The sequence below is a fragment of the Pongo pygmaeus genome, chromosome 5 (genome assembly GCF_028885625.2).
Source record: "Pongo pygmaeus isolate AG05252 chromosome 5, NHGRI_mPonPyg2-v2.0_pri, whole genome shotgun sequence".
NCBI classification, from domain to species: domain Eukaryota; kingdom Metazoa; phylum Chordata; class Mammalia; order Primates; family Hominidae; genus Pongo; species Pongo pygmaeus.
Window position 1 is genome coordinate 43,655,319 of NC_072378.2, and position 25,333 is coordinate 43,680,651.

The window sequence follows — 25,333 nt, forward strand, 5'->3', positions numbered from 1 at the left end:
TTGCCCAGGCCGGGGCTCAGTGGCATGATCTCAGCTCACTGTAACCTCCGCCTCCCAGGTTCAAGTGATTCTTGTGCTTCAGCCTCCCAGGTAGCTGGGATTACACATGTGCGCCACCATGCCCGGCTAATTTTTGTATTTTTACTAGAGACAGGGTTTTGATATGCTGGCCAGGCTGGTCTCGAACTCCTGACCTCATGTGATTGGCCCGCCTTGACCTCCCAAAGTGTTGGGATTACAGGGGTGAGTCACCACAGCCCGCCTATACCCTTTAATTCGCTTCTCTTCCTCCTTCCCACTCTCGAGGAAGAATTTTCATTACCCCAAAGTTAACAGACAAAAGTGAGAGTGTCTGGAAAATCATGCAGTGTAGCAGCTCACAGGCAAAGTTATTATTATGAAAAAATCTATCAAAATCACAAATGAGCATGGCTTGTGTCCCAGCTTCTCTACTTTAGAACTGTATCCTGTGGATGTATTTGTACACTTGCAAAATTACATGTGTCCAAAATTATTCAGTGCACTATTCTTTGTATGGCTCCAGAAAGCCTCATCTGCACTTTTGAAACCCAGAAAGTTCTGAAAACTGGGATTTCTCGTATTAGATTGGCACACACTCACTTGTTATAAAAAAAAACAAACCTGACGAGACCATTTATAATCTTTATTAATTCCACTTATCATCTATATTTGCAGTGGAAACATTAACATGTTTGATGATGGGGCAGTTCCCACTAGGGCATTTTATTATTTTTTATTTTTTTGAGACAGAGTTTTGTTCTTGTTGCCCAGGCTGGAGTGCAGTGGCGGGGGCTCAGCTCACTACAACCTTTGCCTCCTAGGTTCAAGGGATTCTCCTGCCTCAGCCTCCCCAGTAGCTAGGGTTATAGGTGCCTGCCACCACGCCTAGCTAATTTTTGTATTTTTAGTAGAGACCGGGTTTCACCATTTTGGCCAGGCTGGTCTTGAACTCCTGACCGCAGGTGATCTGCCTGCCTCAGCCTCCCAAAGTGCTGGGATACAGACGTGAGTCACTGCACCCGGCCCACCATTAGGGTATTTTACAATATATGGAATATGTGCTAAATTACCTTTCTGAATATGTATATATATATATACACACACATATATATAGCTAACCCTTGAACAGCACAGGGGTTAGGGGCACCGAACCCCTTGCTGTTGAAAATCTGCCTATAATTTTTGATTCCCCCAAGACTTCATTAATAGCCTACTGTCGACCAGAAGCCTTACCAATAATAAACAGTCGATTAACACATATTTTATATGTTTTATATATATTATATACTGTATTCTTACAATAAGGTAAGCTACAGAAAAGAAAATGTTATTTAAAAAACCATGAGGAAGAGAAAATATTAAGTGGAAGTGGATCATCATAAAGGTGTTCATCCTCACTGTCTTCATATTGAGAAGGCTGAGGAGGAGGAGGAAGATGAGGGGTTGGTCTTGCTGTCTCAGGGGTGGCAGAGGCAGCAGGGGTGGAGGAAATGCAAGGGGAGCAGGAGAGACAGGCACAAAACTTGTGACTTTTATTGAGAAAAATCAGTTTATAAGCAGACCAGTGCAGTTCAAACCTGTGTTGTTCAAAGGTCAACCATACATGTACAACCATGTATGTACTTCTGATCCCAACAGTTTGGATAAGAGACTATGGACCTATAAAAGTTCAGAAGAAATCTAAATGCCCAATTGGGGCTGCTCAGTAGAGCATGGCCCACCCATAAAATGGGGTCCCAACCATGGGGTACTGTGAGACTCTAAAATGAAGGAGGCTAGCTGAGTGCTGTGGTGTGTCTGTAGTCTAGCCACTTGGGAGGCTGAGGTAGGAGGATTGCTTAAGCCCAGGAGATTGAGTCCAGCATGGGGAACATAGTGAGACCTTTTTCTCTAAAAAAATTCATGAAGGAGTTGTCTCTCTGTATAGTATACACTTATGGACCAGTCTCCAAGACCAAGAATAAGAAAAAGAAGCATACATATAATGTACAATTTTGTGTCTGGAAAGGCAGGTGAGATGAGTGAGAGGTGTCTGGCTGCCATGGGGCAGGAGAGCTGGGCAGAAAGGAGGCTTTGTTCTAGTGTACATACTGTAGGAGCTTGTGAATTTTGAACCCTAGGTTCACTTGGTGTAAATCTTTCACCTCGTCAATATATAAACAACTTTGGTTCCAGGCCAGGCTCCTGGCTTTGCCTGAGATCCAAGGTAAAAAGGCCCAGGCTCGCAAAGTCCTGCTGTCCCTCCAAGAAGGCCACTCCCTGGCATTCCGGAAACATCCTGGCTCCTGGGACACTCTGTTGGCATGGATGCCAGTGTGCTCTAGGCCCTGATTCATCAGCCTTCAGTGGAATCTCCATGTGATTTCACTTTCCTTCTTGTTTAAACTGTCAAAAGCAGGACATACTTATGGTAAAAAGGCAAATGCTAAAGGCATATAAAATAAAAGCCCCCCTCCCTATCCACGAAGCTGACCACATAAAGGTAACTCTTGCAAATGGCTTGGTGTGTATCATTTCAGACCTTCTTTTTCCTGTTTGTAATTAATAGCTCTCTCTTTCTGTCTATATATACATATTTATTATAAATAAAAAGAAGAGCATATTATACCTACTATTCTGAAATGTGTTTTTTTTTTTGAAACAGGGTCTCACTCTGTCACCTGGGCTGGAGTGCAGCAGCACAATCATGGCTCACTGCAGCCTCGACGCCCCTCCCCAGCCCTCGGTTCAGGTGGTCCTCCCATCATATATATGTGTGTATATATATATATATACACACATATATGTATATATATATATACACATATATATGTATATATATATACACATATATGTGTGTATATATATACACATATATATATACACATATATGTATATATATATATACACATATATATGTATATATATATATACACATATATATATATACACATATATATGATGTTTTGGTGACTATCTTCTTTCACTTAGCATGTTTTCAAGGTACTGCCATATTGTAGCATTTATCAGTACTTCATTCCTTTTTATTGCCAAATAATATTTTATTATATGGACACACCACATTTTGTTTATCCATTTGTCAGTTGATGGACTTTGGGTTGTTTCTGCTTTAGGTTATGATGAGTAATGCTGCTATGAATATTTGTGTACAAGTTTTTGTTTGGATGTATGCGTTCACTTCTCTTGGGTATATACCTAGGAGTGGAATTGCTGCTCGATCATATGGTAATGATATGTTTAACATTTTGAATAATTACCAAACTTTTCCAAAATTGCTACATCATTTTACACTTCCACCAGCAATCATGAGAATCCTTGTGTTCTTTTTAATAGTTACATCATATTCCATGGCATGAATGTTCCATAATCTATTTAACCAGCTCCATATTGATTTTTCATTACTCTTTCCGACTTTTCACTATTTTCACTATTTCAAATAGTGCTAAACTTGGCGCTAGAACTTCTTGGCTCCAACCTATCTTAGTTCTTCAAGTCTAATTCTAGGAGAAACACCCCCAAATAATTAAATAGATAAAAATGGTACCTTATTGTATTTTTAAATTTTCTCGATTATTGAGATTGAATGAATCAATGTCATGGATTATTCATTCATTATTTATTTAATCCATCTTTCATTCATCCAACCCATTAATTTAACTAATTCTGCAGACTATTGCTGAGCCCAACATGTGCTAAAGGCTATGCCAGATGTCGGGCACTGACCAGGCGCTGAGACAAAGCACAGCATGCCCTAAAGGAGGTGGCTGGGGCTGGGTGTGATGGTATGCACCTGCAGTCCTAGCTACTTAGGAGGCTGAGGCAGGAGGATCACCTGAGCCCAGGAGTTCGATGCTGTACTGAGCTATGATCATGCCACTGTACTCTAGCCTGGGCGACAGAGCAAGACCCTGTCTCTAAAAAAAAAAAAAAAAAAAGTGATTGGAAATTAACTTTCATTTTACATGTAGCATGTGCCTTGATACTCAAGGCATAGGGAGGAACTCCCAGCCCAGACTGAGAGCTTCAAGGAAGACCCCTAGAGAGAGATGTGCCTCTTGGACTGAATTTTGAAGGACAAACAAACAGGAGCTGGCCAGATAGAGGAGAGGACATTCCCGGGGGATGGGGGAGCAGCACGGGCAAAGTTTGGGGGGCGAGACTGCATGGAGTTCAGTGTGGGGAGTCACAGGCATAAATCGTAGAGTGGAAGAGAAGAGTGAGGAGGAAGTAGGGCCAGGCTTGGAGCCAGGACAGGCTGTGCCAAGGAACAGGGCTTTAAGGCATTGCAGAGACTCTCTGCCTACCTCCTGCCCCCAGGAGCCTGAGACTTGTTGGGCACATTCACTTCCCAAGGCCCAGCTTGGCTGTCAGGGACTACCTGATGCTCTGCATGTGAGGGCCTCCCTGGTCCCTGGCAGACCTTCTCCCTGTTCCCTCACAGAAAGACATTTCTTTGTCCCGTGGTCAAAGAGAGGTGTGAGGACAGGGGCACAGAGAAATACATGGCTTCAGCAAGGTTGCTCTGTCAGGGGCTAGATGGGAGCCACAGACCAGGGACATTTAGATGAGCCTTTTTTTGATAGAGAGGGGCCCCTCAGAAAAGAGACAGGGGTGGGAATGTGGAGGGTCTTGTGTCTCTAATCGTCAGACGCTGGAGCCTGCTGAGATTTTCCCACAGGCTACTCATGAGTCAAGGCCAGGACAAGAGATGAGGCCAACGCAAGGCTAAAGGACTTAGAACCATCTTTCTAAGTCCTCAGGAGTTTCAGGAGCCTGCCCATTGCCTAAGATGATGAGGTGATATGGAAGGAGAGTCTGCATGGCCATGGGTTAGAGGTAATATGACGTAAGCTCATTTTTAGCAGCTCCAGGTGGCATCTTCTGCATTTCTCCTCACCTTTAAACTGGAAGTGGTGTACCACCATCCATTACCACCACCACCAATTTTACCATAATTTGCACCTCTGTCTTCATTATCCACCATTACTAGTTTCGTCTTCACTCAGATCACAGACATTCTTCTCCCAAACTATCACCATCACCTCCACTAGGCTTTGAAGACATAATGATAAACAAAAGACAAGGTCCTTGCCATAAGGGAGCTTACACAGTGTCATCACCTCCTTCACCATCACCATCACATCAGCAACATCATCATTACCACCATCATCACCACCATCACCACATCACCATCACCACATCACCACCACCATCATTACCACCATCACATCACCACCAGCATCATTACCAACATCACTACATCACCACCAGCATCATTACCAACATCACCACATCACCACCAGCATCATTACCACCATCACCACATCACCACCACCATTACCACCATCACATCACCACCACCATTACCACCATCACATCACCACCACCATCCTTATCACCATCACATCACCACCATCATTATCACCATCACATCATCACCATCATTACGACCATCACATCACCATCATCACCATCATCATCATCACCATCATCACATCACCACCACAATCATTACCACCATCACATCACCACCACCATCACTCCCAACATCACATCACCAACATCATCATTACCACCATCACCACATCACCACCACCACCATTACCACCATCACCACATCACCACCACCATTACCACCATCACCATATCACCACCAGCATCATTACCACCATCACATCACCACCACCATCATTACCACCATCACCACATCACCACCATCATCACCACCATCACATCACCACCATCATCACCACCATCACCACATCACCACCACCATTACCACCATCACCACATCACCACCATCATCACCACCATCACCACATCACCACCACCATTACCACCATCACCACATCACCACCACCATTACCACCATCACCATATCACCACCAGCATCATTACCACCATCACATCACCACCACCATCATTACCACCATCACATCACCACCAGCATCACCACCATCACCACATCACCACCAGCATCATTACCATCACATCACCACCACCACCATTACCACCATCACCACATCACCACCACCATTACCACCATCACCATATCACCACCAGCATCATTACCACCATCACATCACCACCACCATCACTACCATCACATCACCACCAGCATCACCACCATCACCACATCACCACCAGCGTCATTACCATCACCACATCACCACCACCACCATTACCACCATCACCACATCACCACCACCATTACCACCATCACCACATCACCACCATCATCACCACCATCACCACATCACCACCACCATCATTACCACCATCACCACATCACCACCATCATCACCACCATCACCACATCACCACCACCATTACCACCATCACCACATCACCACCATCATCACCACCATCACCACATCACCACCACCATTACCACCATCACCACATCACCACCATCATCACCACCATCACCACATCACCACCACCATTACCACCATCACCACATCACCACCACCATTACCACCATCACCATATCACCACCAGCATCATTACCACCATCACATCACCACCACCATCATTACCACCATCACATCACCACCACCACCATTATCACCATCACCACATCACCACCACAATTAACACCATCACCACATCACCACCACCACCATTATCACCATCACATCACCACCACAATTAACACCATCACCACATCACCACCACCATTATCACCATCACCGCACCACCACCACCATTACCACCCTCACGTCACCACCACCATCATTATCACCATCACATCACCACCACCACCATCACATCACCATCATTGCCACCATCACATCACCACCATCATCACCATCAAAACACCACCAGCATCATTACCATGATCACATCACCACTACCATCATTACCACCATCACATCACCACTACCATCACCAGATCACTGTCACCGTCATTACCACATCTATCACATAATCCTCATCACCACCACTACCCTCATGACCACATCATTACTACCAGTGGCCTAGCCCCATCCTCTCATCTCTACTCCAGTCACCCCTGTCACCATCACTTCCATCACCAGGATCCCACCTCCCTTACTATTATACCATCCATCACCATACTTACCACTGCAATTGATTTTGTCATTGCCACCATCAACAGTGTAGGAAATGACTACATGGGTTGCAGCAATGGTTAATGGTCACTGAAGCCCCAATTAAGATGGGTAGGTCATCTGAGGTCACTCAATGGGGTGGGGGCAAAAGAGTAAAAGGCCTAAAGTGTAAGAATTCCCTATTGCAAGCAATCTCAAATTGTTTATTCCAAGAATGTATTTTTCCTGAACCCTCCAATAATTCTAGTGATAATTCCAATTAAGGGGTTTTTTCTTTTTCTTTTTCTTTTTTTTTGAGTCAAGAGTCTTACTCTTACACTATACTCAGGCTGGAGTACAGTGGTGCAATCTCAGCTCACTGCAACCTCCACTTCCTGGGTTTAAGCAATTCTCCTGCCTCAGCCTCCCAAGTAGCTGGGATTATAGGCACGAGCCACTACGCCCAGCTAATTTTTGTATTTTTAGTAGAGATGGGGTTTCACCATGTTGGCCAGGCTGGTCTCGAACTCCTGACCTCCAGTGATCCACCCACCTTGGCCTCGCAAAGTGCTGGGATTACAGGCGTGAGCCACCATGCCTGGCCAGGAGTTGTTATTTTTCCATTGCACAAGGCTCCTCTCCATCCAGTTTGGTATAAGTGAAGGTCTCTACCTTGGCCTCTGAGCTCAGGTTAGAATTCCCAGATTGGAGGGGTGGGAGGATAGTTAAAATACAATCAAAACCAGCTCTTAACTGGTGACTCAGAGTTGATCTATCCATCCTCTGGTTAGACTCAGCATTTCATACCTGCCTGTCCAGCTCCATCATCAGCCATCATGGTCACTGTCACCATCATTCTTCAATGACATCAGAGAAGAGAGCTTCTGTATGGGGTAGGGCCAGGGAATAAGATGGAGCCAGAGGTAAAATAAATGCCAAATTACTCTCTGGAGAAAGGGGCTGCAGATTTATTTATTTTTTATTTTTTATTTTTGAGACAGAGTTCCACCCCTGTTGCCCAGGCTGGAGTGCAATCGCACGATCTCGGCTCACTACAGCCTCCACCTCCTGGATTCAAGCGATTCTCCTGCCTCAGCCTCCTGAGTAGCTGAGATTACAGGCGCTTGCCCCCATGTCCAGCTAATTTTTTGTATTTTTGGTAGAGACGGTTTTGCCACGTTGGCCAGGCTGGTCTCAAACTCCTGACCTCAGGCGACCCACCCGCCTTGGCCTCCCAAAGTGCTGGGATTACAGGCATAAGCCACTGGCCAGGGCTGCAGATTTAGATTTGAGTTTCCTAGTAGCCAATGTCAAGAGGGAGAGGTAACCACTGTATGATTATCAGCTATTTCTGATATTAAAGCAGGAGAGAAATTCCCATTATGAAAACTAAGGCGTCACAGCCAATGGCTGAGGTTGGCCTCGTTAGCTGTCCTCTCTGGCTGTGGAAAAACTTTAGAATATTACCCTGTGGAGCCACTGGATGGGACATGGAGATGGGGTGACCACAAAACTTACCTCTCAGGAGCTGCAAAGTGTTATGGTATTTTATACATTTTATATTAATAATAGGATTACATAGTATTAAATGAGGGAGGAACCAACAGTGTGAGGTCACAGGTGACTGAGGATGAGAGGGGTGGAGGTGTCTCCCCTTGAGCTGGTCTTCAGGGAGGTTTGGGCATCCACTTGGTGAATGAGGAGGAGGCCACATTGTCCAAGGGACCACACTAGGGTGTGACATGCCAATGAGCTGGTGTGTGCAGAGAACTAGAGGGAAGGGGGCATGTTGGAGAGGGGTCGGGGTGGACTAGGGGAGAGGATCTAGTCCTAGGGAAGTCATAAGGGCCAAGCTAAGGAGCTAGACTTTCCCCCTCAGGCAGTAGAAGCTGGTGAAGGGTTTTAAACAGGGATGTGACCCTCTTAGATTTGTGTTTAAATGTTCACTGTGGCCAGTGTATGGAGAATGGGTTGAAAGGGGTGAGACTGGAGACAGGGAGGGTTAGCTTATTTTAACCCTCCTGTAAACTCCCTAAGGGTAGGGACCATGTCTGAGGCATCTATGTACCCTCCAGAATGGCGAGGATGCACTAGAGACTCAAACGTTTCTTCTTATTGTCACCCCGTCACTGCCACCACCATTAGCTGCCTCTTGCTTCACTCCATGGCTGTCAGCACCCCCATTAACACACGCCATGCCATCGATTTAGCTCCTTTCCCAGCACTTTCTCAGGGAGCCCAGCCTGGAGCAGACTGGGACATCACCAGCTCAGCAGCTTAGGTCAAAAGTGAGATTCCTGGTCTGGAGTCAGGGGACCTGGTATTTTCTTCAGCTCTGCTGCTGAGTCATTGTGTGACCCCAGCAGGTCCCCACCCTGTCTTTAGTTTTCTGACCTGTTCAAAGTAGGAGCTGGATTAAACTAGTGGGTCTGCCAGCCAAGTGTTTGGAGAATCAGATGAGAATAAACCAGACATTGCTGGTTTCTGCTGTACTTTTGCTGCAGGGACCATGATTGAGAATTGAGTGGGAGGGTCAGATTGAACATTGAGTCTTAGGTATTGCATGTACCTTTGACAAGACCTTGGTAACGCCCCCTCCCCCATTGCCTACCCCTCCAAAATGTAATCTTAGGCATTGCAGTTACCTTGGCAATGTGCCCCCCACCATTCCCTATCCCTCCAAAAGGTAATTTAGGAAGCTGCTGGAAATAGGGGAATGGGACAGCAGTTGGAACCATATGTATGGGGAGAGTCGCTGAGTGAAGTGGGAATGGGACGAGCCTGGGACCCTCAGAGACGTCAAGTTGTCCAGTGTGATCACAGGTGTGTCTTAGGCCAGGGCATCAGCTCCCAGCAGGGGAGAGGGATGCGAGGAGGCCTCATGGCTCAGCAGAAAGAAACCTGGTTACGATCCAGCTTTCAGTCCTGAATCCTGGGCTGTCGGCCAGGCCATGGCTGTAGCTGCAAATAGGCAAGGCTGACCTAAGGTCTCACAGGACAAAGGGCACCCTGGGAGAGCTAGCCCCAGGCCCCAGGAGCCTCCTCTTCTTAGGGATCCTGGGAGCTCTGCTGACCAAGGGGCTAGGGGCTCACCTCCTATGCCATCACCCAGCTACCTCATCATGGTAGCCTTGGTCCCTGAACACTAATGGGTAAGCCCCAGAGCCACGAGCCAGTGACCTCTGAATGGATGGCTTCCCCTTCCCCCAGGCACCAGGCAAGACAGGTAGAGGTCCCTGGAGACCTGATGGCTGGGGAGGGCCCAGTCCTGGGCCAGCCCCTGAGGGCTGGATTCTGGCTGCAGGCTCTCTACTCAGTCCATCCACTCCCACCTCCAGAGTCCAAGGGTCTATGTTGTGGGCAGTTTGAGCTGGCTGGATACTAGAGGGAGGCTGTACCTGAAACAGTTGGTGGGTGAGCAGCATGGGCTTTGAGGAGCTGCTGGAGCAGGTGGGCGGCTTTGGGCCCTTCCAACTGCGGAATGTGGCACTGCTGGCCCTGCCCCGAGTGCTGCTACCACTGCACTTCCTCCTGCCCATCTTCCTGGCTGCCGTGCCTGCCCACCGATGTGCCCTGCCGGGTGCCCCTGCCAACTTCAGCCATCAGGATGTGTGGCTGGAGGCCCATCTTCCCCGGGAGCCTGATGGCACGCTTAGCTCCTGCCTCCGCTTTGCCTACCCCCAGGCTCTCCCCAACACCACGTTGGGGGAAGAAAGGCAGAGCCGTGGGGAGCTGGAGGATGAACCTGCCACAGTGCCCTGCTCTCAGGGCTGGGAGTACGACCGCTCAGAGTTCTCCTCTACCATTGCAACTGAGGTACTTAAGCCCAGAAGTTGAGACATGTGAGAGGGATGGGCCTGCCATTGCCTTGGGTGGTTACTGTGTAGGCATTAGATGTATTACTTTACCTCTTAAAGTCTCAGTTTACCAATCTGTAGATGGGGGCTATGAATATAAGGCACTTTTAGTTCATGGCTTGTGGTAACAGGATCCTACACAAGAACTGTTATCAGCATCATTAATTGGGAGGTGATTAAGGCAGGGAAGGGCTAAAGTGGCTTCAGGGAGTTGAGACAAAGAGCTGAGAAGGCAATTTCTGCAGCAAGAGGTGGAGAAACAATAGAGGCCTTCTTTTCTCCCTTCCTCTTTTCCAGTCCCAGGTCGGTATTTACATAATCCATCTGGAGGTGGAATGTCGGTGGAGGCAGTCTCCCTGGGAGGCAGCAGGTCGAGGCCTTCCTTGGGAAGAAGCTGAGGCTGCAGGACTGGGGAGGGACAAAGTTTCCTATTCCCCAAGCTGGCGTGAATCGTTGGGAGGTTTATTATCTGGCATGGAGGTACCAGAATGGCAGAGTTCGCCTCAGAAGGCTCCAGGGTCTGGAGAAGAGGAGCTGGTGTCTGCTGGAGAGGGGCTGATGTTCATAGGAGGTCCCTTTCTGCCTGTCCTTGCAGTGGGATCTGGTGTGTGAGCAGAAAGGTCTGAACAGAGCTGCGTCCACTTTCTTCTTCGCCGGTGTGCTGGTGGGGGCTGTGGCCTTTGGATATCTGTCCGACAGGTCGGGTGAGGCACTGGGCCAATAAGAAACTGGCTGGGGGAACTTTCTCCCACTAGCTGGGGTATGAGCCTAGTCTACCTATGCCTTAGAACCTCCTTCCACAGGGAACTGACCCTGCATGACCCCTTTGCAGGTTTGGGCGGCGGCGTCTGCTGCTGGTAGCCTACGTGAGTACCCTGGTGCTGGGCCTGGCATCTGCAGCCTCCGTCAGCTATGTAATGTTCGCCATCACCCGCACCCTCACTGGCTCAGCCCTGGCTGGTTTTACCATCATCGTGATGCCACTGGGTGAGGCAGGCAAGAAACAGGCAGGACCTAGAGGGCTGGAAGAAGGCAGTTGTCAGAGTGAGGCTGAGCCCATCTGGTCCTCACTAACCATCTTCCTGTCTCCTGCCCTGGCCCAGAGCTGGAGTGGCTGGATGTGGAGCACCGCACCGTGGCTGGAGTCCTGAGCAGCACCTTCTGGACAGGGGGCATGATGCTGCTGGCACTGGTTGGGTACCTGATACGGGACTGGCGATGGCTTCTGCTAGCTGTCACCCTGCCTTGTGCCCCAGGCATCCTCAGCCTCTGGTGAGGACTGCTGGCAGCTGGGGAGCGGGAGATACAGGAAGTGAAAGATGAGATTAATCAGAGCCTGAGATTTGAAGATAGAGAGATTGAGAGAGGAAGGGAAAGAGAAATGGAGTAAGTGACCAAGAGACAGAAAGAGACACAGAGAAAAAGAGACAGAGAGACAGAGATCAACAGAAAGAAGATGGCAAGGAACAGTGAGAAACAGAGAACAAGATACAGAGAGTCAGAGACAAAGACAGAGCCCAACATAAATTGAGGCTGGCCCCTTGGAGAGTTGGGGATAGGTGCAGGGCCAGCCTGGGGGTGGGGAGCTCAGGCAGGAGAGTGGGAGGACAGGCAGGGTGGGCACTACATTGCCTCCCAAAGATGACTTGGCCTTGGATGACCCTTCTGGATGTGTCTACATGTCTGTCCCTCCTTCATCTCATTCCCTTCTGCCACCCATGGGAGAAGTGAGTGGCTGGTGCTGGGAGCTGGTCTTGAGGGTAAGGCCAATTCAGTTGAATAAGGGACTCCCAGGCTATGGAGGACCTGGGCCTGGGCAAGGAAGTGTGGGAAGAGGTGTTTTATTATTATTATTATTATTATTACTATTTTTGAGATAAGGTCTTGCTCTGTCGCTGGAGTACAGTGGCAAAATCACAGCTCACTGAAGCCTCAACCTCCCAGGCTCAAGTGATTCTCCTGCATTAGCCTCCTGAGTAGCTGGGACTACAGGCGTGTGCCACCACACCCAGCTAATATTTATTTTTTGATTTTTTGTAGAGACAGGGTCTTGCCATGATGCCCAGGCTGATCTTGAACTCCTGGGCTCAAACCCACCCTCCCGCCTTGACCTCCAAAAGTGTTTGGATTACAGGCATGGGCCACTGCACCCCGCCCAGAGGTGGCTTTTAAATTGGACATTAAAAGATGAATAAGAGCTCGTCAAGTGTGGAGGGCCTGGGGAGGAGATGATGTTCCAGGCTAAAGAGAATACATGAGCAAGAGCCTGGAAGTTGAGAGCCTGTAGTATGTCCAGGAACACATGGCTTAGGGTCATGACTTTCTGGCTGATGGGCCTCCTGCCTATTCCTAGGTGGGTGCCTGAGTCTGCACGCTGGCTTCTGACCCAAGGCCATGTGAAAGAGGCCCACAGGTACTTGCTCCACTGTGCCAGGCTCAATGGGCGGCCAGTGTGTGAGGACAGCCTCAGCCAGGAGGTGAGGGTGAACGTGTGTGTGAGCATGCATATATGTGTGTGGTGGGGGGTGGGCTGTGTCAAGTGCCTCCCTCCCAGAGCCCACCATATATGGCAGGAAAAGCCCCTGGGTCCCCACAGAGAGTTCCGAACTCTTTAGGATGTCCTACCTGGCTCCAGTGGGCCACATCCATCATTCGAGACCCACTCTTCTCAGCTGCCATGAGCATCTCCATACCCACCACTGCAGATGGGAGGAATAGAGAGGGGTAGGGGGAGAGTACTGTGTCCCATTGAGATCACATAGCCAACTCTGATGTTACAGCCTCACCTCCTTCCCTACCAGGCTGTGAGCAAAGTGGCCGCCGGGGAACAGGTGGTCCGAAGACCTTCATACCTAGACCTGTTCCGCACACCACGGCTCCGACACATCTCACTGTGCTGCGTGGTGGTGTGGTGAGGAGGCTGGCTTGGGTCTGGCGTGGGTGTGGTGGGAGGCAGGAGCAAACTCCAGGCTGGTGCTGAGTGTGAGAAGGGCTCTGAGGGACAAGTAGAGTGTCACTGTGGAGGGCAGGAGGATAAACCTCCGTGGGCGATCTGCCCAGGGAAGTCAGAAAATGAAGCAGGCAGCAGAGACACATGGGTTCAAGTTTAGACTCCCACTTCCTTACTTGGAAAGGGACAGATCACTTAGCCACTCAGAGCCCCAGTGTCCCTTCTGTAAAACGGACTGTTGTCAGTTCCATGTCAGGGTTGCTGTGAAAATTAGGGTAAAGGCGCTTTGACTACTGGTGCATGCTGCACACTCAGAGGGCATTATGGATGTCAGGGAAGGTCCTGGCGGGGGGAGGGGGTGTTGCAAAGACGGAAGGAGATTGCCCTTGTAAAATGCCAAGTCTTCCTGAGAAGAGAGGCCAAAGAGGGATGGGAAGGAGGGTCCGCCAAGTGGCACTGAGACTCCTTTCAGGTTCGGAGTGAACTTCTCCTATTACGGCCTGAGTCTGGATGTGTCGGGGCTGGGGCTGAACGTGTACCAGACGCAGCTGTTGTTCGGGGCCGTGGAACTGCCCTCCAAGCTGCTGGTCTACTTGTCGGTGCGCTACGCAGGACGCCGCCTCACGCAAGCCGGGACACTGCTGGGCACGGCCCTGGCGTTTGGCACTAGACTGCTAGTGTCCTCCGGTGAGCCCAGTCCCATAGGTTCTGCCCACCCCAGAAGCCGGGCCAGGAACCCTGCCCACTCCCCAGAAACCCCACCTCCTGGCCAAGAACCCACTCCTCCCCCAGATCCCTGCTCTTACCCAGTGAGCTCAGACTCTCCATCACTTAAGTTCGGCCCACTCTGGAGACTCCGCGCCCTATCCAGAACACCCCTGGCTCTCCTCCAAGGCCCTCTCACTACCTGAACCCGCTTCCCTCCAGACATGAAGTCCTGGAGCACCGTCCTGGCAGTGATGGGGAAAGCTTTTTCTGAAGCTGCCTTCACCACTGCCTACCTGTTCACTTCGGAGTTGTACCCTACGGTGCTCAGGTGAGGAAGCCTGCAACTGATCTGGGGTATGGGGCTTGTTAATCATGTGTCTTAACCAATACTTCTACATACACACACCACAACCTGGTCTCTCTCACTCATTTTTTTTTAATTTTAATTTTTGGTAGAGATGGGGTCTTGCTATATTACCCAGACTGGTCTCAAACTCCTGGTCTCAAGCGATCCTCCTGCCTCAGCCTCCAAAAGTGCTCGTATTACAGGCACTATTACAGGCATGAGCCATCGCACCCAGCCTCTCACTCATTCTCCACACTACACCCAGAATACAGAGCTAATCAGGGCCCTCTGTGTTTGCCCTAGTCTTGGAGAAGGCAGAGCATCTTATCTTCTGTACTATGTGACCCTGAGCCATGTCAGACATCCTCTCTGGGCCTCCTTAAGAAAACAACCCCAAGGCCGGGCACTATGGCTCATGCCTGTAATCCCAGCATTTTGGAAGGCCAAGGCAGGCGGATCACTGAAGGTCAGGAATTCGAGACCAGCCTGACCAACATGGTGAAACCCTGTCTCTGCTAAACATACAAAATTAGCTGGGTGTGGTGGCGAATGCCTGTAATCCTAGCTATTTGGGAGGCTGAGGCAGGAGAATCACTCGAACCTGGGAGATGGAGGTCGCAGTGAGCTGAGATCATGCCATTGCACTCCAGCCTGGGCGAGAAACTCCATCTCAAATAAATACATAAATAAAAGAAAAAAATTAAAATAAATAATAATAATAATAATAAGAAAACAGCCCCAAGAAGCCCCATTCTGCCCACCCCCATCCCATTCACCCCTGGAAGGCAGAGATGCCCTTGAGGACTGTCCCAAGAGCAACCCCTTTGAAAGGCCCAGGGGGGTCTTTCAGCTAGCTACTGGGAGGTGGGAAGAGGAAACTTCTAGGCATCTGTTAATGTTTAGAAAGAAGTTTGCCTCCTCGAACAACATGGCAAGGCCTGTACAAACTACTGACCTTCTTCCTTCCATATCACCCTTTCCTTATCCCCCAGTCTGGTGACTTGTCTTCTCTTTTAGTGGTACCTGATTGGTACTCTGTCAGAATGGGGGCCCTGTCCTCCGGGGGGTGCTGGCTTGGGGCCTCCTGGCCTGAAGGTGGGTGGGAAGACCAACTGAAAGAAGTCCTAGTTTCCTTAGCTATACGGGGAGAAGGGAGTATCAGGGCCTGCCAGCTCTGTAGGGAAGCCCTGTGGGGCATGACTCCAGGTAGGTGTGAACACCATTTGCCTCCCTCATCCTCTTTCTCTGAACAGACAGACAGGGATGGGGCTGACTGCACTGGTGGGCCGGCTGGGGGGCTCTTTGGCCCCACTGGCGGCTTTGCTGGATGGAGTGTGGCTGTCACTGCCCAAGCTTACTTATGGGGGGATCGCCCTGCTGGCTGCCGGCACCGCCCTCCTGCTGCCAGAGACGAGGCAGGCACAGCTGCCAGAGACCATCCAGGACGTGGAGAGAAAGAGGTGTGTGCACAGGACTGTGTCTGTGTACGTGTGAGCACATGCATATGGATGCAGGTGCTCAGATACCTGACACCTTAGGATTCAGACAGGAAACTATATCTGCACATGTGTACTTGGTGCATGTATGTGTGTGTGCACAGGTGAGTGTTTCAGGGTGCATGATTGGGGGTACGTAAACTGCAAGCATAAATGTGTACATGAGTGTATGAACACAAATACATAAGGTTGTTCAGGAAGACGTATGTGTGCACACTCAAGTATGCCTACACATCAGAGGTGTGTACAAGCATGTGTGTAAGTCACTTGTACAGGCGTTTGTATACCAGGAACTGGGGTGAGCCCTGGGACAGCCCTGATGGGGCAGGCTGGGGTGGTAGGCTCGGGGATTAAACCCCACCATTGCTCACGACTCCTTCCTCCCTAGTGCCCCAACCAGTCTTCAGGAGGAAGAGATGCCCATGAAGCAGGTCCAGAACTAAGTGGGAGTGGAGGCAGGCCCTCCACAGAAGCTCTGCAGCAGGGGCTGGGAGAGCAGAAGGGCAGGCCTTGCAACTCAGGCTGGGAGTATCGAACCCTCTGCCTAGGGCCGGAGTTGCCGCCAGTACCCGCTCCCTGTGCTCATCCATCCTTGATTATTTGGCTTCTAGAAACAGTTGACTTCCCAGAATGCAGTGGGCTGCTGGGCACCCCTCTCACGGCTGGAGAGGATTCTGTAAATAAAGGTGCCCCTTGGGTTGGGGCAGTGGTGAAGAGCTGTGGGAAGAGCCCTGGATAGGAAGCCACTGAGTCTGCCCTGGGCTCTGATAAAACCTTCACCATTAACTTGCTGTGTGACCTTGGGCATGTGGCTTTCCCTCTCTGGGCCTCAGTCTGTTCATCTCCCAAATGGATAATGAAGCCTCTTGGGAGGCCCTACCATAGGATCTGTTGCCATGCTCAAATGAGTTACTGAATAAGGTGCTTCTGCTTCTTCTAGAGATGGTGCTAAAGAAAGGACTAGCATATGAGACTTCTGGTACCAATGGGGCTGGTGGGCATGCTGTCTACTGTGTGGTGCTAGGACTACCAATGCCAGGCCCAAGGGACAAAAAGAACAGAGCTTTCTGTTCTCATGGCTGGCCCTGCTACCTCCGAGGCACCCTGCAGGGCAATGCATGGCATCCCAACCCCCACACTCCCCATCCTCCAACCCACTGGTCTCATGCCCAAAGAACAGTTGAAGGCATGGGAGCCAACATTTTATTGAAGAGGCCAGAGAGGCTGAAATTCAATAAACACAAGTTTTATGAATACCTTGAAGCTCCAGAATGTGCCGGGGAAAGGGGTTGTGATGGCCAGGAGGATACCCTTCAAAACGGGCTGTTCCCTAACTAGACAGAAATGGGAAAGGGAAAAAATTGGCAGAGAGCCAGAGGGCCTACCATAGAGCCTAGGCCCAGGCCCCCAAGATCCCACCTTCCCCAACCCCCATGGGACTGTAGATTTTTGTAGCTCCCATTGGACCATGAGGGGCATGATGGGAGGCCTGAGTTAGGGTGACCTTTTTTGTTAGCGTCTCATTTGAATTTTATCTTCACTGGGTCATAGATGTAGCAGCCCACATCGCCAATGTTCACACCTGAGAGAGAGAGCCCTATCACCAAAGGCCTTGGGTCTGTGGTGCAGGGTTCAGGGCTAGAGGGAACTGGGTGTGGGGGCCAGGGTATGCTTAACCACAGGGGAAGTTGTCCACACATACCCACAGACCATGTACATGCCATACTCTAGGCATGTACATGCCATCCCAGTGTCTGGGATGGGGCTGCCCACCTTTGGGGCCAAACAGGTAGCCGTAGCAGGGGACGTGGCAGTAGGGGACTCCATCATGCTGAGACACAGAGAGAAAGAGAGCTGTCTCAGCCTGGTTCTCTTCCCATCTCCAGCCTCCTCCCCACATAACCACTAATTCCTGCCCTGCTCACCTCAGCATGACTCCCAGCAGTCAGGGTCTTGTGGCAACGCTGGCACCTCAGACACGGTCGGTGCCAATTTCTGCCTAATGACATCACCTTCTCAGCTGGTGGTGGAGAGAAGTGGTAATGCTTCCATTCTAGGGGTAGAGTAGGGAGACCCACCTGCCTTGGATCACCTCCCTGCCCCTTGCTGCCCACACTGTATCCCCCTCCCCAAGCTTTCCACTGTCACTTACCAAAATAGACGGGCTCCCCACAGCCAGGGCACAGCGAGGTCTCCCCAGTGAATGTCTTCATATGAGGAGGGCCTTTAAGGGGAAGAGGCCCTGGCTAGGTCTGAGGTGGAGATGCCCACCAGCACCTGCCTGCATATGGCGCTGTCCTTCCAAAAGCCATGCTCATTCCAGAGTGCTCCACCCAGGCGCCCAAGAGTCTGCCTTCTATAGGCCCAGAGCTGAGCCCCCTTTGACTCCACCTCCTGCCCCATCCTTATGTGTATTAGGGACTACCTGCTTCCTTCTCCTGCTTCCTTCTCATCCTCCCAGGGACTCAGGTACCCACCATCCCAACCCTGTTAGCAACTCAATCCTCAGGAAACTTGAGCTGATATAGGAGCTGGCCATGGCACGGGTGTCAGGTGTTAGGGAGCACAGTGTCATTGCCTACTTCAGGGAATGGAGGGAAAGAACAGGGACCAGAGGAGAAAAGTTGAAGAATGTGAGAGACTGGCCTTATCCCAATGACTCCTCTCCTTTAGGTCATTCCTTCCACGGCCCTGGCCTGGGACAGACCTAAGTTCCTGGCCAGCTTTGCCTCTGACTAGCTTTGTGAATGGACAGTCATTTGCCCTGTCTGGATCTCACTTTCCTCACCTGTAAAATGCGAGGAGAGGGGATAATGCCATCTGCCCAATTAACCTCTTTTTTTTTTTTTTTTTTTGAGATGGAGTCTCACTCTGTTGCCCAGGCTGGAGTGCAACGGCATGACCTTGGCTCACTGCAACCTCTGCCTCCTGGGTTCAAATGATTCTCCTGCCTCAGCCTCCCAAGTAGCTGGGATTACAGGCACGAGCCACCACACCCGGCTAATTTTTGTATTTTTAGTTGAGACGGGATTTCACCATGCTGGCCAGGCTGGTCTTGAACTCCTGACCTCATGATCCGCCTGCCTCGGCCTCCCAACAATTTACCTCTTAACTCAGCAGCTGACATGAGGGAATAGAAAGAAAAAAAAAAAAAAAAAAAAAAGCAGGGAGTAGATAGAGAAGACTTTGCCAAGAACGAAGTTGTGAGAATGTGAAGCAGAGGGCTGGATAGGAGACTGCCACCTGGCCCAACCTCCACTCCAGCTTGGGGAAGGGTCGGGAGGAGGACTGGGAGGAGCTGAGCCCAGCCTTACTTTTCTTGCCTTGGGGGAGGCCAGTCCTTGGCCTGGGAGGGCTGAAGCTGCTGGGGCTGAGAGGAGTGGTGCAGCCAGGGCTGGGAGTGGGGGGATTGTACAAGTAGGAGCCTACACCACCAATGTTCACCCCTGAAGAGAGAATAGGGGAGGTCAGGCTTGAGCCCCCAGCTCCCAGCCACAAGGAGGGTTCTGCTGACCCCTGGCCCCTTAAGGCTGGTACTTACCCCTGGGTCCAAAGAGAGCCCCATAGCACGGCTTGTGGCAGTATGGCCTCCCGTTGTGCTGGGCACAAGCAGAAGGAAGTGGGTTACTCAAGGCCAGCGGGAGCCATGACCCACAGGCCTTCGCCCCAGACAGGCTGCCAGGTGTGTCTGTCCACTGGCTGAGTCTGGTGGGCCTGGGAGGGGTGGGGGATGGTCTGGCATGCCAGTATTTCCACTGTGGTCAAGGGAGGAAGAGCAAGAGCTGCTCAGGAGGTGACACTGCTTTCCACCCATCCTGATCCCCAAAACCATGGGATCCACAGTCACGACCTAGGTTCCCAAAATCCTGGCTGGTGTGGGGTCCATCAGGCGGGCGGCCTTGGGGTTGGCTACTGAGGTTCCCTTTGGCAGGCCTCCAGGGCTGAAGTTGGGGGCTGGTGCGTGGGGGGTGGGAGGCAGTGATGTAAATAGGGCGGTGCTCCCTGGCCAGGTCTTACCTCTGCATGCCCGCCAGGGGACAGGATGCTGTGGCAGCGCTCACATTTCAGGCAGAAGCGGTGCCAGTTCTTGCCGAGGGAGCTCACCTTCTCAGCTGTGGAGGACAAAGTGGAACCGAGCTGCGAGGAGCCTGTCCAAGCATAGGACCCCTCCTTTCCCCCTTCCGCCCTCTAGGGAATTAGGTTGGCATGCCCTGCTCCATGGAGATGAGTGTCTCCAGGAGGCCAGCTCCATCCCGCTCCGGTTTCATACTCCCCACAGAGCTCTCAGAGGAAGGGAGAAGACTCGAGTGGGAGCGGGTGGTGCGGAGACTACCAGCCGCTGCAGGTGAAAACGGTGTCTGGGACTACACTGTGGCCAGCCCTCCGCGTCCTCAGGGAATCCAGCACTCCCATTCGCCCCATCTTCTCCCCCCTCCGCAGCCCGGGCCTCACCGAAGAAAACAGGTTGCTGGCAACGCGGACAGGTCCAGCTCATAGCTCCACTCCAGGCAGCGCACGCGGCACACAGTAGGTACGCCGCTGCGGCTCAGTTCCGCCCCCTCCGCAGGCTCCACCCACGGCTCAGCTTTGAGCCTCCCTGGGCGGAATCCGCGGTTCCTTGGCGCTCATTGGTTACCAGAAATTTAGAACCACTCCACTTGGGAGACAAAGGGCTATTTCGCTGTTACTTCAAAGAGCATTAAAGCCTCGGTCAGACCCCCAGGGAGGAGAGAGGATCTTGAAGCCGAGGGGACTCCAGACTAGGAAGGCAAATGTGTAACGAAGACACCTGGACAGGGAGCACTACTAGTTTCTGGAGCGGTAAGGACAGGAAAAATGTCCACAGTGCAGACACCATTAAAACACTACTCTCTCCAAAGCGAGGGAGTAGGCATTCTTTGAAATGCTTTAATTCCACCTTGGCAGTATAACAAGTGGTTGAAAGCAACAAAATCTGGAGCCCGTCTCTGGTACCCTACTTTTTGACTTCAGGCAAATTACTGAACCTCCCTCTCTGCCTCCATTTTCTCATCTGTGCAATGAGTATGATAACAGTCTCTGCCTCATAGGATTGTTATGAGAGTTAAATAGGTTAATACATGTAGAGTGCCCAAACAGCGCCTGGCATATAAACGCTGTAACAGCTATAGCTATCACTGTGATGGATCCCTTAATGAACTCAAGACTCGGTTTGGAAGCCTCAGAACATGGTCTGTATACAATCGTTTACTCCTAAAGCTGTAGGGCGGCTGGGCACAGTGGCTGACACCTGTAATCCCAGCACTTTGGGAGGCCGAGGTGGGCGGATCGCCCGAGGTCAGGAGTCCAAGACCAGCCTGGCCATCAAGGCGAAACCGCGTCTCTACTAAATATACAAAAATTAGCCGGGCGTGGTGGCGCATGCCTGTTATCTCAGCTACTCGAGAGGCTGAGGCAGGAGAATCGCATGAACCGGGAGGTGTGGAGGTTGCAGTGAGCCGAGATCGCACCACTGTACTCCAGCCTGGGGGACAATTGCGTGACTCCATCTCTAAATAAATAAATAAATAAATAAAAATGAACACCAACTACACATTTTCTAATCTGGTTTGCTTTAAAATTTTTAAATATTTGTCTTTTTACTGAATGTATTTATTTGAGGCAGGGTCTCTGTTGCCCAGGCTGGAATGTAGTGGTGCATCGTAGCTCACTGCAGTCTCCACCTGCCCGGCTCAAGCGATCTTCTCACTTTAGCCTCTGGAGTAGCTGGGACTACGGACGCATGCCACCACACCTGGCTAATTTTTGTATTTTTTGTAGAGATGGGGTTTTGCCATGTTGCCCAGGCTGGTCTTGAATTTCTGGGCTCAAGCGACCCACCTGCCTGGGCCTCCCTAAGTGCTGGGATTACAGGTATGAGCCACCATGCCCAGATAAATATTTGTTAAAAGTAGTTCAATAGTGCGTCAAAGGATATTTCAAGAAATTTAAATCCACAGAATGGAAGAAATATTTGCAAATCTGATAAGGCTCTAGTAACCAGATTATATAAATAACTTATAATGCAATAACAAAAAGACAACCCAATTAAAAGTGAGCAAAGTATTTGAATAGACATTTTTCTAGAGATACACAAATGGCCAATAAGCACATGAAGAGATGCTGAATATCAATAGTCATTAGGGAAATGCAAATTAGGACCACAATGAAATACCATTTCATACTGACTAGGATGGCTATAATTAAAGAGTCAAATGTTGGCAAGAATGTGGCAAAATTGGATCCCTCATACATTGTTGGTGGCAACATAAAATGGTGTGGCCACATTGGAAAACAGTCTGGCAGTTTCTCAAAAAGTTAAACATAGAGTTACCATATGACTCAGCAATTCCACTTCCAGGCATATACCCAGGTATATAAGAGAAATGAAAACATATGTCTATACAAAAACTTGTACATGAATGTTCATAGCAGTACTATTTACAATAGTCAAAAGGTAGAAACAGCCCAAAAGTTCATCAACTGATAATGGATAAACAATATGTAGTATATCTGTATGATAGAATATTGCTCAGCTGTAAAAAAGAATGTAATACTGATGCATGTTACAACACACGTAAACCATAAAAACATTAAATAAGAAAAGCAAGACACAAGAGGCCACATATCATATGAATCAATTCATATGAAATATTTAGAATAGGTAAATCCATAGAGACAGACAGTAGATTAGTGGTTGGCCAGTCAAGGAGATGGAATTGGAAATGTCTACTAATGGGTTCAAAGCTTCTCTATGGGAAGATAAAAATGTTCTGGAATTAGATAGCAGTAATGTTTGTACAACCTTGGGAATATACTAAAAAGCATGAACTGTAGACTTTAAAAAGGTGAATTTTATGGTATATGAGTAATGTCTTAACAACAATAGAACCTGAAGAAAACTACTTTAAAGAAAAAAGGCGGCCAGAAGTGGTGGCTCACGCCTGTAATCCCAACACTTCGGGAAGCTGAGGCAGGTGGACCACTTGAGCCTAGGAGTTAGAGACCAGCCTGGGCAACATGGCGAACCTCATCTCTACAAAAAATCAGCTGGGCTTGGTGGCATGTGCCTGCGAGGCTGAGGTAAGAGAATCACCTGAGCCCGGGAAGTTCAGGCTATAGTGAGCTGAGACCATGCCACTGCACTCCAGCCTGGGTGACAGAGTGAGACTGTCTCAAAAAAAAAAAAAAAAAAAAAAAAAGCAGGGGGACTGGGGGCAAAGGTAGCCAATGAACAGCTGGAGGGAAGAGCTGATAAACTTGTGCCAGTGTCCCAGCAGAGGAGACAATAATCAATCCCTCTATGAAGGATGGAGGTGAAACCGAGTTTTCTTGAGTAAGTTCCTTGGTTACATCAAATCCGTTGAGGAAGGGCTTGCACCAAATTCGTCATTGGACTGCAGTGCTGTGCTCTGCTAGGTCAAAGGCGCACTGTCTTAAGTGTCTCCTCTTGGGACATCAGTTCCTTCATCTGGGTAATGGGGTAGGGACTGGGGTCTATGAACTTCCACTGGATATTCCTGTTCCTGAATTGTCTCCATCAATCCTTTTTACTTATAACACTTGTTTTATCATCCTTGTTAAGTTCTAAGGGTGGAAGCCTTCCACACTGTAACTTTTCTACACTTTCTCATTATTTGTTTCTTGTTTCAGGGAATATTTCAAGATCCTTAGTTTTGTAACTGTTTCTTGAAAGGCTTCCTCTTCAACAGATTTGAAAAATATTAGTTTTAGCTTCCACTGAATTTTCCTGTCTTATTTCTGCCTCTCGTTTCTTGTTTTTTCTTTTTTTCTTTTTTCTTTTTTTTTTTTTTTGAGACAGAGTCTCGCTCTGTTGCCCAGGCTGGAGTGCAGTGGTGCGTTCTCGACTCACTGCAACCTCTGCCTCCTGGGTTCAAGTAATTCTCCTGCCTCAGCCTCCTGAGTAGCTGGGATTACAGGTGCATGCCACCACGCCCAGCTAATTTTTGTATTTTTAGTAGGGACGGGGTTTCACCATGTTGGCCAGGCTGGTCTCGAACTCCTGACCTCAAGTGATCCATGTGCCTCGGCCTCCCAAAGTGCTGAGATTACAGGTGTGAGCCACCGAGCCTTGCCTAAAAAATATTTTAAAAAGAAATGAGGCAGGATGCGATGGTTCACGCCTGTAATCCCAGCACTTTGGGAAGCTGAGGTGGGTGGATCACTTGAGGTCAGGAGTTCGAGACCAGCCTGGCCAACATGGTGAAATCCTGTCTCTACTAAAAATACAAAAATTAGCCAGGCATGGTGGCGCACGCCTGTAATCCCAGCTACTCGGGAGGCTGAGGCACAAGAATTGCTTGAACCTGGGCGGAAGTTGCAGTGAGCTGAGATCACACCACTGCACTCCAGCCTGGGTAACAGTGAGACTCAGTCTCAAAAAATAATTTTTAGTTTTTGTGGTTACATAGTAGGTGTACGTATTTATGGGTTATATGGGATTTTTTGTTGTTGTTGTTGTTATTGTTGTTAGATGGAGTTTTGCTCTTGTTGCCCAGGCTGGAGTGCAATGGCATGATCTCAGCTCACAGCAACTTCCACCTCCTGAGTTCAAGCGATTCTCCTGCCTCAGCCTCTCGAATAGCTGGGATTATATTACTGCTATTATGCATGGACCACCATGCCCAGCTAATTTTGTATTTTTAGTAGAGATGAGGTTTCTCTATATTGGTCCAGCTGGTCTCAAACTCCTGACCTCAGGTGATCCGCCTGCCTTGGCCTCCCAAAGTGTTGGGATTATAGGCGTGAGCCATCGTGCCAGGCCTGTATGGGATATTTTGATACAGGCATACAATGTATAATAATTACAGCAGGGTAAATGAGATAGCCATCACCTCAAGAATTTATCCTTTGTGTTATAAACA

The 25,333-nt window shown here is 49.5% G+C and overlaps 2 protein-coding genes across 8 annotated transcripts; one reads left to right on the plus strand and one right to left on the minus strand.

Annotated features, from left to right (window-relative positions):
• Nucleotides 1-10,396: 10,396 nt before the first annotated feature.
• On the plus strand, nucleotides 10,397-17,703 carry SLC22A7 (solute carrier family 22 member 7). Its single transcript, XM_054491145.2, has 10 exons — nucleotides 10,397-10,889; nucleotides 11,526-11,629; nucleotides 11,763-11,917; nucleotides 12,034-12,202; nucleotides 13,284-13,407; nucleotides 13,732-13,841; nucleotides 14,353-14,567; nucleotides 14,808-14,916; nucleotides 16,188-16,394; nucleotides 16,819-17,703. Exons 1-10 carry the CDS (start codon nucleotides 10,497-10,499, stop codon nucleotides 16,871-16,873), a joined length of 1,641 nt encoding a protein of 546 aa, XP_054347120.2. The 5' UTR covers nucleotides 10,397-10,496; the 3' UTR covers nucleotides 16,874-17,703.
• On the minus strand, nucleotides 17,620-24,412 carry CRIP3 (cysteine rich protein 3). 7 transcript variants are annotated; one of them, XM_054491146.2, is made up of 8 exons: nucleotides 20,883-24,412; nucleotides 20,448-20,542; nucleotides 19,972-20,029; nucleotides 19,745-19,876; nucleotides 18,583-18,654; nucleotides 18,356-18,483; nucleotides 18,204-18,261; nucleotides 17,620-17,764 (listed from the first exon to the last, which is right to left on the minus strand). In XM_054491146.2, the coding sequence occupies exons 1-8, from the start codon at nucleotides 20,923-20,925 to the stop codon at nucleotides 17,634-17,636; spliced, it is 717 nt and encodes a 238-aa protein (XP_054347121.1). In that variant the 5' UTR covers nucleotides 20,926-24,412; the 3' UTR covers nucleotides 17,620-17,633. The 7 variants fall into 7 exon arrangements, with proteins under 7 accessions (XP_054347121.1, XP_054347122.1, XP_054347124.1 ...); XM_054491147.2 differs by having other exon boundaries at nucleotides 18,356-18,450; nucleotides 20,883-24,410; XM_054491149.2 differs by having other exon boundaries at nucleotides 17,620-18,012; nucleotides 18,356-18,450; nucleotides 20,883-24,404.
• Nucleotides 24,413-25,333: the final 921 nt, after the last annotated feature.

Excerpts from the sequence above, each read along its gene's own strand:
- SLC22A7 (XM_054491145.2), top strand. The coding sequence starts at position 10,497 with ATGGGCTTTGAGGAGCTGCTGGAGCAGGTGGGCGGCTTTGGGCCCTTC. Across the intron at positions 10,890-11,525 it reads CCTCTACCATTGCAACTGAG|TGGGATCTGGTGTGTGAGCA; the intron begins GTACTTAAGCCC and ends CTGTCCTTGCAG. Across the intron at positions 14,568-14,807 it reads TAGACTGCTAGTGTCCTCCG|ACATGAAGTCCTGGAGCACC; the intron begins GTGAGCCCAGTC and ends GCTTCCCTCCAG.
- CRIP3 (XM_054491146.2), bottom strand. The coding sequence starts at position 20,925 with ATGAGCTGGACCTGTCCGCGTTGCCAGCAACCTGTTTTCTTCG. Across the intron at positions 20,030-20,447 it reads CCCCTGGCGGGCATGCAGAG|CACAACGGGAGGCCATACTG; the intron begins GTAAGACCTGGC and ends GCTTGTGCCCAG. Across the intron at positions 17,765-18,203 it reads CTACCTGTTTGGCCCCAAAG|TTAGGGAACAGCCCGTTTTG; the intron begins GTGGGCAGCCCC and ends ATTTCTGTCTAG.